Below are 14993 nucleotides of genomic sequence, written 5' to 3'. Positions count from 1 at the left end.
TTGGCAAAGTCCAAAAGTTTGGAAAATGGGTTCCTCATGAGTTGACCGACAACAACAGTAATCAAAGAGTCACAATTTGCAGTTCGCTCCTCTCTCGTCAAAACCGTTTGCCGTTTTTAGAGCAAATTGTTACCGGAGATGAACAATGGGTGCTGTATATTAATTTGAAAAGGCAGCCTCAATGGTTGGACAAAAATGAGGCTCCGCAGCCCACGCCAAAACCTGACTTGCATGCGAAAAAAGTGATGTTGTGTGTTTGGTGGAATTTTAAAGGAATTCTTCATTATGAACTTTTACCATCTAACCAAACCATTACAAGTGCAGTGTATAGTGCCCAATTGGGAAAGGTTAGCCCAAGCTTTAAGAGAAAAAGAACCCGCGCTGATTAATTGGAAGGGCGTAATTCTTCACCACGATAACGCACGACCGCATACTGCAAGAATCACTGCTGAAAAACTGCGCCAGTTGGAATGGGAAGTTCTCCCTCAACCTGCATATTCTCCTGATATTGCCCCTTCCAATTACCATTTGTTTCGTTCTTTGCAAAACTTTCTTCTTGGAAAAAAATTTAATAATGAAGAATGCCTCAAAAAGACATTGACCGAATTTTTTGCATCGAAATCACAAGAATTTTATAACAGAGGGATTAAAATGCTTCCTGAGCGTTGGGCACAAGTAGTAGTAGAAAACAACGGCAACTATATTGTTGATTAAATTTTGTTGTATTGTTTAAATAAATTCAATTTTAAAAAGTATTAGAAAACGACATTATTACTAGACCTAATACTATTATTCTCTCTCTCTCTCTCTCTCTCTCTCTCTCTCTCTCTCTCTCTCTCTCTCTCTCTTTCTCTCTCTCTCACACACACACACACACACACACACACACACACACACACACCACTGTTCACTTAATTGTGAAAATAGATTTTGGTTAGGATTAATTGAGATCTATAAATCCGGGTTTTCAAGGGAACAAAACTAGTGGCGCAATTCAAATCTTTGTCTTGAATACCAGGGTCAGAATAAAATGACCTGGACTCAAGAACTGAATTCACCAACAAATAAGAAAGCAATTCAGGACCTTCAAGAAGACCTAATGAAATTAATGATGTCAGTAAGACACACTTGCACTCTTTGTGTCAGTGCCAAAATAGGCATGTTATAAAACAAGGTTTGCATGTGAAAACAAATTTGTGAGCCTTGACTTTTGTGAAGGGTTAACTTCCCTAACGCCCTTCACGCCCTTGGACACCGATTTCCTAGGACACGGGACATGCTCTCCAGGCCCCGAAAGGTCGGTGAGGGCTGCTTACCTTGAGGGATTCTGTCTGTGAGCCCAGCCCCTTGGTACAGAGTTCCATCACTGAATAGGAGCAAAACGTATCTCGGACTTTGTATTGACTGACAGCAAGAAGCCACAAGGCGGGGTTGGTTTCCAGCTCTGAAGGCGGGATGAGGATGGACTGGTGCCCAGAGTACACGCTGCAGAGAGAAATGGGGAGGTCAGCGAGGACGCAGAAGAGGGGCCAACCTGGGCCTGAGAAAGGCCCTCGTCCACGTGCCAGAGAGGGACAGTCACAGCCACTCATTTAAGCATAAAATGAAAGCCTGCTCATGAAAGCACTGTGAAAAGCACAAAGAACCTGAGAGTTATGATCCGGAGTTACTGCCATGTTGAGCACGCATTGGAAACACACAAGCCGTGATGCTGAGAAGTTTCTCAAACCTGGTACAAAGACAAGTGAGGGTCTCTTTCATGGCAGGAAGCACAGAACTGGATTTTGGTAAAAGGCCTGGAAGTTTAGGACAGGAGTTAGCAAATCACAAGTGCTGCCCGTTTTTGTATGTGAAGTCGTACTGGGACTCGGCTTTGTACCAACCGGCCCAGGTACTTACTGAAGGGCCGCTGAGAAAAAGCACGCCTATGGCTGGTTTAGGAAACTGATATCTAGAGTAAATGAAAGGAAATCAACACAATGGACAAAGTATGTCACTCAATTTTTAAGGTTTGAAATTTTGCTTCAGAATAAACCAAACAAATCACCAAATAGAACAAAGAAAAAACATGTCTTCTTGAATTTTACCTTTAGATTAGAGAGTATATTTAGAGAAATGAGGGAAATGTTCAATTACATATTTTGATCTGTCATTAATTGGTGGGGCAAGCGTGGCTTTAAAATACTGAGGTATTTGCCAAAACAACATTTTTAATGGTTTTACTTTTTTGGTTTATGACTATAAATCAACGTGAATAGATGTCATGTACTATAATAAAATGTTGTAGATAAATCATCTTCTAAGATTTAAGTAAAAGGGATTTTGTAGGTACAAAATTCTGATAGATAAAAGAGCACATTAAGCCTCAACTGCTATGTCATGATCTAAAGCCAATTCTTCTTGAATGAAGTCAATCTGACATTAAAAATTTCAAAATTGTTTACAATAGAATCAAAGTAGTTAAAAATAAGTAAGGAAATTAAGTTGGCTTGAAAATCTACTTTAAACAGGGCCCTTAGAAGAAAAGCTATTCTTCAGGACAGTTGGGGGCAAGTTTCTTTTCTTTCTTTGTTCCTCTATTCCAAAGCTTCATTTACTTTTGTCAAAAGGAAAGACAGCAAATGACCTTTCCTGTGATCTTTTCAAAGGATTTAATAATCTGAGAGTTGTCCTTAGGAAATTAATTTAGTTCATTCAAGATCACTTTATATTAAGGGCATTTAAGAGATCAAATAACATTCCAACAAATACATTGACATCACAAAATTCTGACATACGCCAGCAAGTCTTGTTTCTTACTTTTGGTGGATACCGTATTATTCTTAAAATAATCTTCCAAGAATTTTATACTTGAGTCTGAAGATAAACATTTCCTTATCTCCAAGGGCAACAGATGTTGCTCCCCCTCCCCCACTCACAGAGGTCTCAATCTTTGAAGACTTAGTTTTTTTTCTAAGGGGCTGTAAGAGCTAAGAGACACAGCAACATTCTCCTCTCTCCCAATAAGACCCTGTTCCCAGAGGCGGGACGCCTCTGAGAACACTGACTATAAGCTTCTAGAAGGGAATTCCCACTACTGACTGTTGGAAGCTGCTATTTTGTTCTTCCCCTGTGGGTGGGCACTGTCATTCACTCCTCTGTCACCTGCCACACAGGGTTGCAGAATCAGCCTGCACCCTAACAGCTGGTGTGACTGAATTAGAGCCGTTCTTAGTAGCTGCTGTGTCAACTCCAGTTAGAAGCCTCAAGGAAGCATGAAGCAGGAAGAAATAAAAATAACGGAAAAATTACCTCTGCTGAATGGATATTAAAAGAACACTCTCAGGGCCCAAAGTGGGATCATATACCAGGTCAAAGATCTAACGTGTAAGATCTAATGTGCAGGCCTGAATCTAACAAGCCTGCACATTATGAATCTCCTGAATCATAATTACCCACCAGGAAGCACGCATCTTACCTCTCTGAGAAATGATGTGGTAAATTTTTGTTAACACCAAATGTTGTTCAACCCACCACCACCTTAGATTACCCTGTGTGATTTTATGGCAGCTGCTGCTTCACACCTAGGACTTTTTCATCTTCAGTGCTGGCACTAAACATGTTTGATGGCACTTGAGCCTCATGTCTTAAGGAAGTAAGATGTAAGGAAAATCTTAGGATGATATTCCTATTGTTCCCAGCATCTTATTTCATAAATTCTAGGGCATAAGGAGATCCAAAATGAAGAAAATTAAATACAAATCCCCTACTACCTTTCTCAAGAATTTCAGGAGAAATGATTGGCTTGATCAGAAGCATTAGCATATGAAAGGGTGATCAGTGTAGTGTGTGGTATTATGCTTGACTAGAGAATGTCAAGTATATTAATAGGATAGAAGTTAACACTAAGAAGAAAACAGAGGACAAGCAGAAAACTTGATTCATGAATATTCTACTTGCCCTTTCCTTGCCCAGTCCAAAAAATGTTGATTGTTTCATTTATTAACCAATGCTGATTTCTTGGCACTGGCTATAAATACCTCTGTGGGGAAAAACAAACCTACTTAACAGCAAATTGCTTATAATGAGTATTTTCTGAGAATTTCTGGAACCTGAACTATTTTAGTTTAGATCTTAACTTCAGGAAGAACAAAATGATTAAAAAGACAGTGTGGGGCTATTTCTCCCTGTCTGTGGCTCATCTTTTCCTTCTCCTGTTTTGTTTTTGCAGAACAGATACTATTAATTTTAACGAATCCCAGCCTATCGATTCTTTCTTTCATGATTTTATCTTTGGTATCATATCTAAAAATTCATCACCAAACCCCAGACCACCTAGGGTTTCTCTAGGAGCTTCATGATTTCATCTTTCACATTTAGGTGTCTGATCCACTTTGAGCTAATTTTTGTGAAGGCCATGAGTTCTGTGTCTAGGTCCAGGTTTTTACATGTGGATGTCCAGTTGTTCTTGCACCATTTGGGGAAAAGACTGTTTGCTCCACTGTGTTGCCTTGCTCCTGTGTTCAAGATTGATGATATTTATATGGGCCTATTTCTGGGTTCTCCACACCACCAAGCGTGAACCCTAAGGTAAATGTTGGGCTCTGGGTGGTGGTGATGTGTCAACATAGGTTCCTAGGTTGCAAAAAATGTACCACCTGGTGGGAGATATTGATAATGAAGGAAGCTGTGCACATGTGGGCTAGGGAATAGAGGGACTCTCTCTGTACCTTACACTCAATTTTGCTGTGAACCTACCTAATAAAGTGTATTTAAGAAAATATAAATAAAAACATGGCTGACCAGGGGAGAAAAGAAGACATTTTGGTAACTAATATAAATTTGTAATTAAATGGTCTCAGATTATTAACCTGAAAAGACATATAAACAATTGAAAACTATCATGACTTGGGCACTATGAGCAAGGCAACCACTCTGCTCACTGGGACCCGCATCACCTTTGGGTCACATGGCGAACCTCCTTACTGACAGGCTGGTGTCTGTCCTATACATGCCAGTCAATCCAATAGGTGGCTGTTTTCTGTTTGCTTGTTTTTTAAAGATAGCTCTGTGCCAGGCCATTGTGGCCCAGTGATTGAGCATCGACCTATGAATCAGGAGATCATGATTTGGTTCCTGGTTAGGGCACATGCCTGGGTTGTGGGCTTGATTCCCAGTAGAGGGCATGTAGGGGGCAGCTGATCAATGATTCTCTCTCATCATTCATGTTTCTCTCTCTCTCTCTCTCTCCCTCCCTCCCTCCCTCCCTCCCTCTCTCTCTCTCTCTCTCTCTTTCTCTCTCTCTCTCTCTCTCTCTCTCTCTCTCTCTCTCCTCTGAAATGCATAAAAAGTATTTAAAATAAAAATAAGACACTCTTGTTTAGCTATAATTTGCATACCATGAAATCCACCCATTTTAAGCATAGCCTTGAATGAAGTGTAGTAAATTGCAGAGTTGCATAATTATCACTACGATGCAGTTCTAGGACATTCCATCACCTTAAAGGTTGGCTTGTGTCCATTGGTAGTCAATCCTGTTTCAAACCCTCGCCACAGTCAATCATCGTTCTCCTTTCTGTCTCTATAGATTTGCCTTTTCTGAACACTTCATGTGACTGGAATAATGACACAATCATATCACATGTGGCCGTTGGGGTCTGGCTGTCTTCACTCAGCAGTGTGTGTGAAGTTTATCCATGTGGCAGCTGTACTGCATTGTATGACTGTGACAAATACTGCTTACAAACTCACCAGTGGACATTTGGATTGTTGGCCTCTTTCACTTTAAAAAAAGCCTGCTGTGAACGCTTCAACTATCAAGTCTTTGTGTGGACATGGGTTCCTTTCTCTCTTGTAGATTCCCAGGAGCCAAACTGCTGGGTCATATGGTACATTTATGCTTAATTTCTAAGACTATGCAAACTGTGGTTTCATCATTTTATATTCCCATCAATGATGTAGGAGAATCCCATTTCTGGACATCCTTGGTTACCTTTCTTTTACAATATAGTTTTGAAATCAGGAAACATAAGTCTCCAACTTATTTTTTGTCTTTCAGATTATAGCTCTTCGAATGAGGGCGAAGCAAGATCTCAAAATTTTTCATTTGAATTTTCCAGATATAGTGAAACATATTTTCATGTGCTTATTGGTCATTTATGTATATTGGTGAAATGTCTCTTCAAATCTGTTACTCATTTTTTACATCATGTTGCATATTATTGAGTTTTAGGATATTAATGAGTTTTAGTAATTTGTATTTATCTGGTTAGAAGGACTTGATCAGATAGATGATTTGCAAATATTTCCCCCCAGTCTGTAGCTTGTCTTTTCACTTTCTTTCTCTCTCTTTTTTAAAGGTTTTTAACTTTTTTTTTAAATTTATTACTGATTTTAGACAGAGGGAGAGGGGAGAGGATATATATATATATATATATATACACACACACACACACACATATATATATACATACATATATATATATATATATATATATAGAGAGAGAGAGAGAGAGAGAGAGAGAGAGAGAGACAGACACACACACACACGAACACACTGATCGGCTCCGGGGATGGACTCCACAACCTGGGTACGTGTCCTACGGTGTATGGGACAAGGCTCTAGCCAATTAAGCCACAACAGCCAGGGCTTTTTCATTTTCCCAATGGTGTCTTTCAATGTGCGAAGGTTTTAAATTTTGTTGGATGCTGGAAACCAAATCAGTTTCACTAAAAAAGAGATATTGACAGGAAGCCAGGAAGGCTGGTCAACCTTAAATGCTCTAACCTTTAGTTGAGATATTGTTAGCTGAAGCAGAATCTACCTTGTCCAGTGAAAGTTTCTGTTATTTCCTGCCTAAGGGCTACATGTAAACTTCTGTTTATGTTGCCTAAGATGTTTTCCCCAAAGCCTCAATAAAAGGGGATGGCAGGGCCAGAGCAGGGAGTAGTTCTCCCACTAGAGTTGGACTACCACCTGGCCCCCCATATCACCAAGTTGAATTTCTTCAAGTCTCTTTTAATGTGTGTGTGGCCCTTCTCCAGAACCTGAACCTTGAATTGGAACTCTTTCTACTCGGGCCGTGAAAGAGAGTCCTGTAGTTGGAGTCTAATTCAGCAATATTTTGAAATGTGTTGTACCTTTGATATCAAACCTAAGAATCCTTTGCCTAACTTAGTATTATAAATATTTACTTACATGCTTTTTTCTTAAAGTTTTATGGGTTTGCCCCAGCATTAAGGTCTATGATCCCCTTGGAGCTGTTTTATGTATATGATGTTAGGTGTAAGTTTAATCTTTTTGCATGTAGATGTCCACTTTTCCCAGCATCAATTGTTGAAAAGATGATCCTTTCCCCATTGAGTTACCCTGGCTCCTTCGTTGGAAAATCAAATGACCACACTTACTTCCTGAACTCCCAATTCTATTTCATTTATTATTTTATATATATACATCTATTTTTTTTATGCCAGTACCACACTGTCATGGTTATACCAGTAAGTGTTGAAATTGAGAAGTTTGATTTTTCCAACTTTTTTATTCTATTCCAAAATTGTTTTGGGTCCTTTATTTATATTTTAAGATCATGTCATTTTTGGCACCCCCCGCCAATAACAACAACAACTACAAAAACCTAATAAGATTTTTGACAGATTTTACACTGAATTTTTGACCAATTTGGGGCAAATTTTCAGTTTAACAATATTGAATCTTCTAATCAGTGAATATCAAATATCTGACATGCTTTTTAAAACATGTATGATCTTATAAAACATTTTTCAAACAAGTCTATTATGTCAGCGATTTTCAGATAAACAACCTTCTAGCTGAAGGAAACTTTTGCGTAAAGATATACAAAAACTATTTATAGCAAATTATAATTCTGAAACAATCACAACATTAAAAGTTCCAAGTAAAATAATTTCTTCTCCCTTGAATCATTTGAGAATGAGCCACTGACCTGATGCCCTCCCCCCCCCCCCCATGCCCCAAATACTTTACGGAGTATTTCCAATAAATGAGTGTATTTTCCTTCATTAGCCAATTAAGACATCAAAAATCTAATTGATACATTTCTTCCACCTAAGCCTCAGACCCTATTCCCATTCTGCCTGTTGTCCCACTGATTTCTGACAACGAAGAGGCCCTGCCCAGATGGACCCTTTGGTGTTTCCCCGACCCTGTAACAGAGGCATTCATGAAGCTGCTGTGTGTCCCTCAGTTTGAGTGCCTGATGTCTCCAAGATTAGCTTCAGGTGAAGCACCTCTGATGCAGTTTTCCTCACTGCAAGTCTCCAAGTGACCAAAGGTGCTGGTCCCACTGCGGACGAAGTTCACCTCGTTCTCTTGGTTCAGGCTTCTTCACTGTGAAGTTCTCTCCTCTCCTTTATAATTGACTAAAGGCTCGGTGCATGAAATTCATGCACGGTGTGTGTGTGTGTCAGTTCAGCCTGCACCCTCTCCAATCTGGGACCCCTCGAGGGATGTCCAGCAGTTGGACATTCCTCTCACAATCCAGGACTGCTGGCTCCCAACTGCTCACCTGCCTGTCTTCCTGATTGCCCCTAACCACTTCTGCTTGCCAGCCTGATCACCCCCTAACCACTCCCCTGCCAGCCTGATTGATGCCTAACTGCTCCCCTGCCAGCCTGATTGTCCCTAACTGCCCTCCCCTGCAGGCCTGGTCACCCCCAACTGCCCTCCCCTGCAGGCCTGAGTCCCCCCCAAATGCCCTTCCCTGCAGGCCCCCAACTTCCCTCATCTGCTGGCCTGGTCACCTCTAACTGCCCTCTCCCCTGCAGCCTTGATCGCACCCAACTGCCCTCCCTTGAAGGCTTGGTCCCTCCCAACTGCCCTCCCCTGCTAGCCTGATCATCCATAACTGCCCTTCCTTGCAGACCTGGTCCCTCCCCTGTTGGCCATCTTGTGTCCACATGGGGGCAGCCATCTTGTGTGTTAGACTTGCATGTTACTCTTTTATTAGATAGGATAGAGGCTTGGTGCACAGGTGGAGGTTGGCTGGTTTGCCCTGAAAGGTGTCCTGGATCAGGGTGGGGGTTCTCTTGGGGCATGGGGTGGCCTGGGAGAGGGGCCTGAGGTGGTTTGTAGGCTGGCCACACTCCTGGTGACCCAAGCGGGAGGCCCTGGTATCTGGGATTTATCTTCTATAAATGAAACTTTGTAACCTTGAACGGAGGCTAGGGCAGGTGGAAAGCTTGGCTTCCTCCATCACCGGGGAAACCCAAGCCTCCTGTTCACTCAGTGGCCACAGCCATTATTGTTGGAATTATCTTCTATGATTGAAACTTTGTAGCCTTGAGTGGAGTCCACAGCTGGCCAGGAAGCTTAGCTTCCTCCATTGCAGGGGAAACCAAGCCTCCTGCTTGCTCTGTGGCTGCAGCCATCTTGGTTGGGTTAATTTGCATACTTGCACCTGATTGGCTGGTGGGCATGCCTTATGGGTGTAGAGGAGGTACAGTTAATTTGCCTATTACTCTTTTATTAGATAGAATAGCTGTCTGATGGACAGCTACCATGTAAATCCTTATTCCTCATTGAGCTTTAATCTGTTTATTTATACATGAACTAGTGGCCCAGTGCATGAAATTCATGCACAGGGGGCAGAGGGGGCGGGAGGAACTGTCTCTCATCCTAGCCTGCACCCTCTCCAATCTGGAACCCCTCAGGGGATATCCGGCGGTTAGACAACCCTCTCACAATCCAGGACTGCTGGCTCCTAACTGCTCACCTGCCTGCCTGCCTGATCTCCCCTAACCACTCTGCCTGTTGGCCTGCTCGTCCCCAATTGCCCTTCCCTCCTGGCCTGATCACCCCTAGCCACCTGTGCACTGGCCCTGCCACCATGGTTTTGTCCAGAAGGTCTCTTGGTCTAATTAGCATATTACCCTTTTATTAGTATAGATCACATGTGTCAAACACAAGGCCCGCGGGCCAAATCCGTCCCACCAGGCCTTGCAATGTGGCCCGCACCAAGCTGTCATCACTGCACTCCGCTGCGTTTCCATCACAATGACAGTTTATGACTGTTCAGTAAACCATTCGGCCCGAGATTTAGGCTGGATTTTAGATTTTGGCCCCTCCTCTGATTGAGTTCGACACCCCTAGTATAGATGGTCAGATAATTTTCCGTTTTATTTGAAGTATTATAATTTATTACAATCTTTACTTGGTTGCTCAGACTGCCCAGTTTGGCTAGTGAGAACCCCTTTAAGCTGGCTCCTTGGTCCTTTTGGCATTTTCCCCTCATTCTGTGAGCACTTCCTGTCCCAGTCTTGAAATCAGCCCTTTCTCAAAGGAGCCCTAACTTCCTTCAGAGGAAAATGTACATACAATATTTATGGATGTTGTGCATTCTCACTGCTGTTCAGTGGCTGCTCCCAGGTCCAGTTTTTAAAGCAAACCCACTGGGATCTGTTTCCACAGAGGATATTAGAATGAAGAGGTTCATAGTTGTTATGCATTTATTTCTCATGTTGCAGAGGCAATCAACAGAACACTGATTTCATGACTTCTGAGTGAATTTGCAGGGAAGATGTTAAAAAAAAGTTTATTGCAACCCTCTATGCACAATTCCTTTAAAGACACTCCCACCCATGCTATTTGTGATGCCCATCAAAAACTTTCCCTTCAAAGGCATCTTCTCTGTTGCTTGAATGGGATTTAGGCTTGGTGACCCTGCCAGACCAAGAAGCACTCCACTCACAGGCTTCAGCTTACCCTTTGCCAAGTGGCGAATGGATAGCTGTCCTACAAGGTAGTAGAACAAGCTTCCTCATATGTCCTAATATGTTGGCCTAATATGTCTAAGGTCACCTTGGCCCTCCTATTGGGATGGTATGGTGTATTCTGAACTATTTACCAAGAAAAAAATTACCCACAATGCTACTGCATTTGAGATGGCAGCAAAAATCATTAACATATTTTTTATTGTTTGATTCTATATGCTCCCTCAAAAAAGTTTAATTGTTTTAATTAGAATGCCAGTGTTTTTAAAAAACACAGGATTGGATTTTAATCCAACCTATTACTATTAAATATTATGAAGGAATAAGAGTATTTTTTTAGAAGAGTGTTTAAAAACATGAAAAAATGACTACTATAGACTATTAAGAAAAAAAAACAAAAATTGTGACTAGTTTCATATAGTAGCATCTCAGTTTTATAACTATGTTGATGTACATTTATAAAATTGTACATGTAACTTAAAGGGTTATGGTCGAAATCAGGTGGTGTTTGGTGTTTGCTTTAAAATATCCCACATGGATAGAGCGTCAGTCTGCAAACTGAAAGGTCCCAGGTTCGATTCCGGTCAAGGGCATGTACCTTGGTTGTGGGCACAACCCCGGTAGGGGGTGTGCAAGAGGCAGCTGGTCGATGTCTCTCTCTCATCGACGTTTCTAGCTCTCTATCTCCCTCCCTTTCTCTCTGTTAAAAATCAATAAAATATATTTAAAAAATTAAAATAAAATATCCTACGTGGAAAAGGGACAGTAGAAAGGAAAGATGGATGAAGTAACATGGATGGCAGCTGGATGGTGGGCACTGGCATTTACTGTAGTGTTCTTTATATATTCATGGATGTTAATAATAAAAGGTGCTATGTTGCATTAGAAAATGAGCTCTGAGAGGCTACATGCCAAGTGCTAATTGTAACTTTTTCTTGATATCAGTAGGTGGTATGATTATTGGTAGCTTTATTTTCTTCTTCATAGTATTTTGTATTTTTTCAGATTTCTACAAGGAACATATAATGTATAATCTATAAATACCTGGCACAAGCTTTGGGTTGGGCTATATCCCTCAGGGGCAGCTCCCCCGCCCCCCGCCGCTCCCACGACCCCTCCCCCCCACCTGCATCAGGGAGGAGTTGAAGGAGGAGAGCAACTGCCACACCAGCTCATTTAATCCAAATTCCAGGCCAGGGATTTTTGCTAGAATTTAAGAGCAAAAGAAGCAAGCCTGAGGCCTGGAGTGCTCTGCTTAGGAAACCATGGGCCCCTGACAAATAGCTCTCAGAATGTCCCCAGAGGCCACCATCTCTGGTTCTGCAAACTTCATGGAGACTGACTGGTTCAGATACCTCAGAATGACACCATGACAGCCTGGCTGAGCAGGGGCAGAACAGGGACCGAGTGCAAGAGAAGGTGTATGATTTATTTATTATTTTAAAGAGATTAAAGGGACACTCACCTGCAGAGGCACCACAGGACAAACCCAAGTCCACAGTAAGGGTCCAAGCAGATGGCCACTTCTCTAGAGGGGTAGAGCTCACACTGTAGCTTAATGGATCGGCAGAAGGCACTGGTGGCTGCGTGACACATCTGCAAGACAGCAGGGCCCACTGAGTGCACGGAGCCCGACACCAGTGCCCAGAGTGACTCAGGGCAAGGGACAATGGTGACCACGCTTTGGCTTTGTTAGGAGGGAGTGGGCTTCTATCTTCTCATTAGCTTCCCATTTTTAATGAGAAAATCACACACACATGACTTTCTTGTCCTCAGCCCAATAACTCTAGCAATTTAAATTCCCATGTCTTACATTTGAATAGCAGGTTAGTCCAACAAAGGGTTCCCTCAGCAACCCTATATGGGCCTGTGAACTTGGTAGGGAGAGGTCACCACTCACTCCCTTCTCTGGGTAGGGACTACACCTTATTCACATCCACTTCAGGCCCATCAGAGCACTGCCCGGGGGCATGGGCCAGCAGAGCACCTGGGTAAACAAGCCCCAATTCAGGGAGGCTCAGAGAAGGTGCATTTGCTGAAGGGCACAGACCTGTGCAGTGAGACACGGCTGCTGTACCATGTGACAGCAGCCAACATTCACTCTCAGCCCACTGTCGAGGGACAGGAACAAGCTTCTCCAATCCCGGGAGCAGTCTCACTACGGTCAGTATAGAATGTGAATTATTTTAAAACATTGTAAAATATATCTAATAAATCGACTGTCTTCACAGAAGCTTTCTCACTAACCAAAGAGGCCTCAAGATGATGGGAATTGCTGTGTTCCCCAGAGTGGGACTGTGAGAGCATCACAATCAGGCAGGAACTCCAGGGAAATGCGTTGACAAAAGCCAGGCTCCTTCCACTGCGACCTTAAGGGGAGAAGCCCTGCCCGGAAGGTTTCACTGTGGGCATTTTACTGAATTCATACAAGTAACACAGATTACTATAGAACCTAACACAGAAGTATTGTAGTTCTTTTTAGCATGCTTTCAAAGCCACAATATTTAAGAAAAAACGAATTTATGAAAATTCCTCAACCTCCTGCCTCCTGGATCAGGAGTTAGTGAAATCCTGTCTAGCAAACTTCCTCCCATTCTCAAATTGCCAACTGAAACAAACCTTTGCAGAACCCCTCCTGTTCAGGCACCATCTGTAGCTGGAGAACCAAGTTCTTCAGTTCAGCACAGCAAATACCAACATGTTAACTGAGCACTTATTCTGTATCAGGCATTGTATTAGGTACTTGGGATGTAAAAAAAGAATACAACATGCTTCAGGAGCTTGCATTCTAGTGGGAAATTTAAAGATGAGACTTGAGAGCAGGATCTGTGAGTACACAGATGCACAGAGAACAAAGAAAGGGTCCTCCATCACGCCGGGGCTTTGTGATATTAAGGATGAGTGAGCATTGACAGATTTCAACGGAGTGACAGAAACACACACAAATTAAGAAAATACAGTTAGAAAAGTTGAATGCTCAATCTCGAAACTCATTCCAATCTTGGACCTGCCAACATCACAAACCAAGAGCCCAAGATGAAATGCTTCTTTAGGACCTCCTCTTAAGAAAAATTCCTAATTCTTATGAAGGTGTGCTTGTACTTGGATAAAGAATTAGCCTTCCCAATGCCAAGAACAACAAACTCTAATGCTCTCCTCTCAAAGACACACTGAGCGTGGATTAATGAACATGAAGGAATCGGGATGAGGCCACATGTGCTTACTGTCAGGATGTATCTGTGACTGATCTCAGGCAGGACTGACTGAAGTTACAATAAGTGTCCACGCCCTGGGCACACACCAACTGAAAGTGACCAGGAAAGTGTGGGAGAGCACACTCCATGGAAGGAGTACCATGAGTGCGGACCTGTCCTGTGCAGAGGCTAGGGGTGATTCATCTAAAGGAAATTGTAGATATAAGATTGTGACATTGACAACTGAAGAAGGTAGGAATAAAGCTGTACAGTAACAATTTTGTATGTCACTGAAGTTAAGCTGCTATAAATTCAAAATGGGATGTTATAACTTTAGGATGTTAAATGGAAGTCCCAGGGTAACCTCAAAAAAAGTAGCTATAGAATATACACAAAAGGAAATGAGAAAGGAATTCAAATGTTTCACTAGAAAAAAATTAATACAAAATAAGAAAGAAATTCGGGGAATGAGGAACAGAAAAACTATTAAGACATATGGAAAATTGCAAGATGAAAAGAAGTTTCTTCTTATCAGTAGTTACTTTAAATGTAAATGGATTAACTATCTAGACAGAAATTGGCAGAATGGATAAAAACTATGATCCAACCATATGCTGTCTACAAGAAATCCATTATAGAGTAAAAGACACAAATAGAAAGTAAAAGGATGGATAAAGATATTTCATGCAAATAGTAACCAAAAGAGAACAAAGGTAGCTACACAGAAAAATAGGCTTTAAATAAAAAAGGTTACAAGAGACAAAAAAGGGCATTATATATTAATAAAAGGTTTAATACAGTAAGAAGATATTACAATTATAAACATCTATATACCTGGTTAAAAAAACCATTAAAATATATAAAACAAAAATAGATAGAACTGAAGGGGAAAATAGACAACTTTACAATAATAAGAGACTTTAATACACCACTATCAATAATGGACAGACCAATTAGACATAAGGTAAGTAAAGAAATAGAGAACTTAACACAGTACCATAGTACAACACCAAAACATAAAGACATGGAGGGTAAATAACATATTACAAAATAATGAATGGGTCAAAAATGAGA

At 41.5% G+C, this 14993-nt stretch overlaps 1 protein-coding gene across 2 annotated transcripts in view; it reads right to left on the bottom strand.

The window, feature by feature from the left end:
- The window catches only part of DIP2C (disco interacting protein 2 homolog C), a 373359-nt gene that overhangs the window by 35275 nt on the left and 323091 nt on the right, over window positions 1-14993 (bottom strand). For both annotated transcript variants that reach the window (XM_036408536.2, XM_036408553.2), the window contains 2 exons: window positions 12191-12321; window positions 1317-1485 (listed from right to left, as the gene is read on the bottom strand). In XM_036408536.2, coding sequence (XP_036264429.1) covers window positions 1317-1485; window positions 12191-12321 — 300 coding nt within the window. The remainder of the gene's footprint in view (window positions 1-1316; window positions 1486-12190; window positions 12322-14993) is intronic.

Source organism: Pipistrellus kuhlii, unplaced genomic scaffold, assembly GCF_014108245.1.
Source record: "Pipistrellus kuhlii isolate mPipKuh1 unplaced genomic scaffold, mPipKuh1.p scaffold_m20_p_1, whole genome shotgun sequence".
NCBI classification, from domain to species: Eukaryota; Metazoa; Chordata; class Mammalia; order Chiroptera; family Vespertilionidae; genus Pipistrellus; species Pipistrellus kuhlii.
The sequence above is the reverse complement of the archived record's forward strand: the minus strand, read 5'-3'. Positions and strand labels throughout refer to the sequence as shown.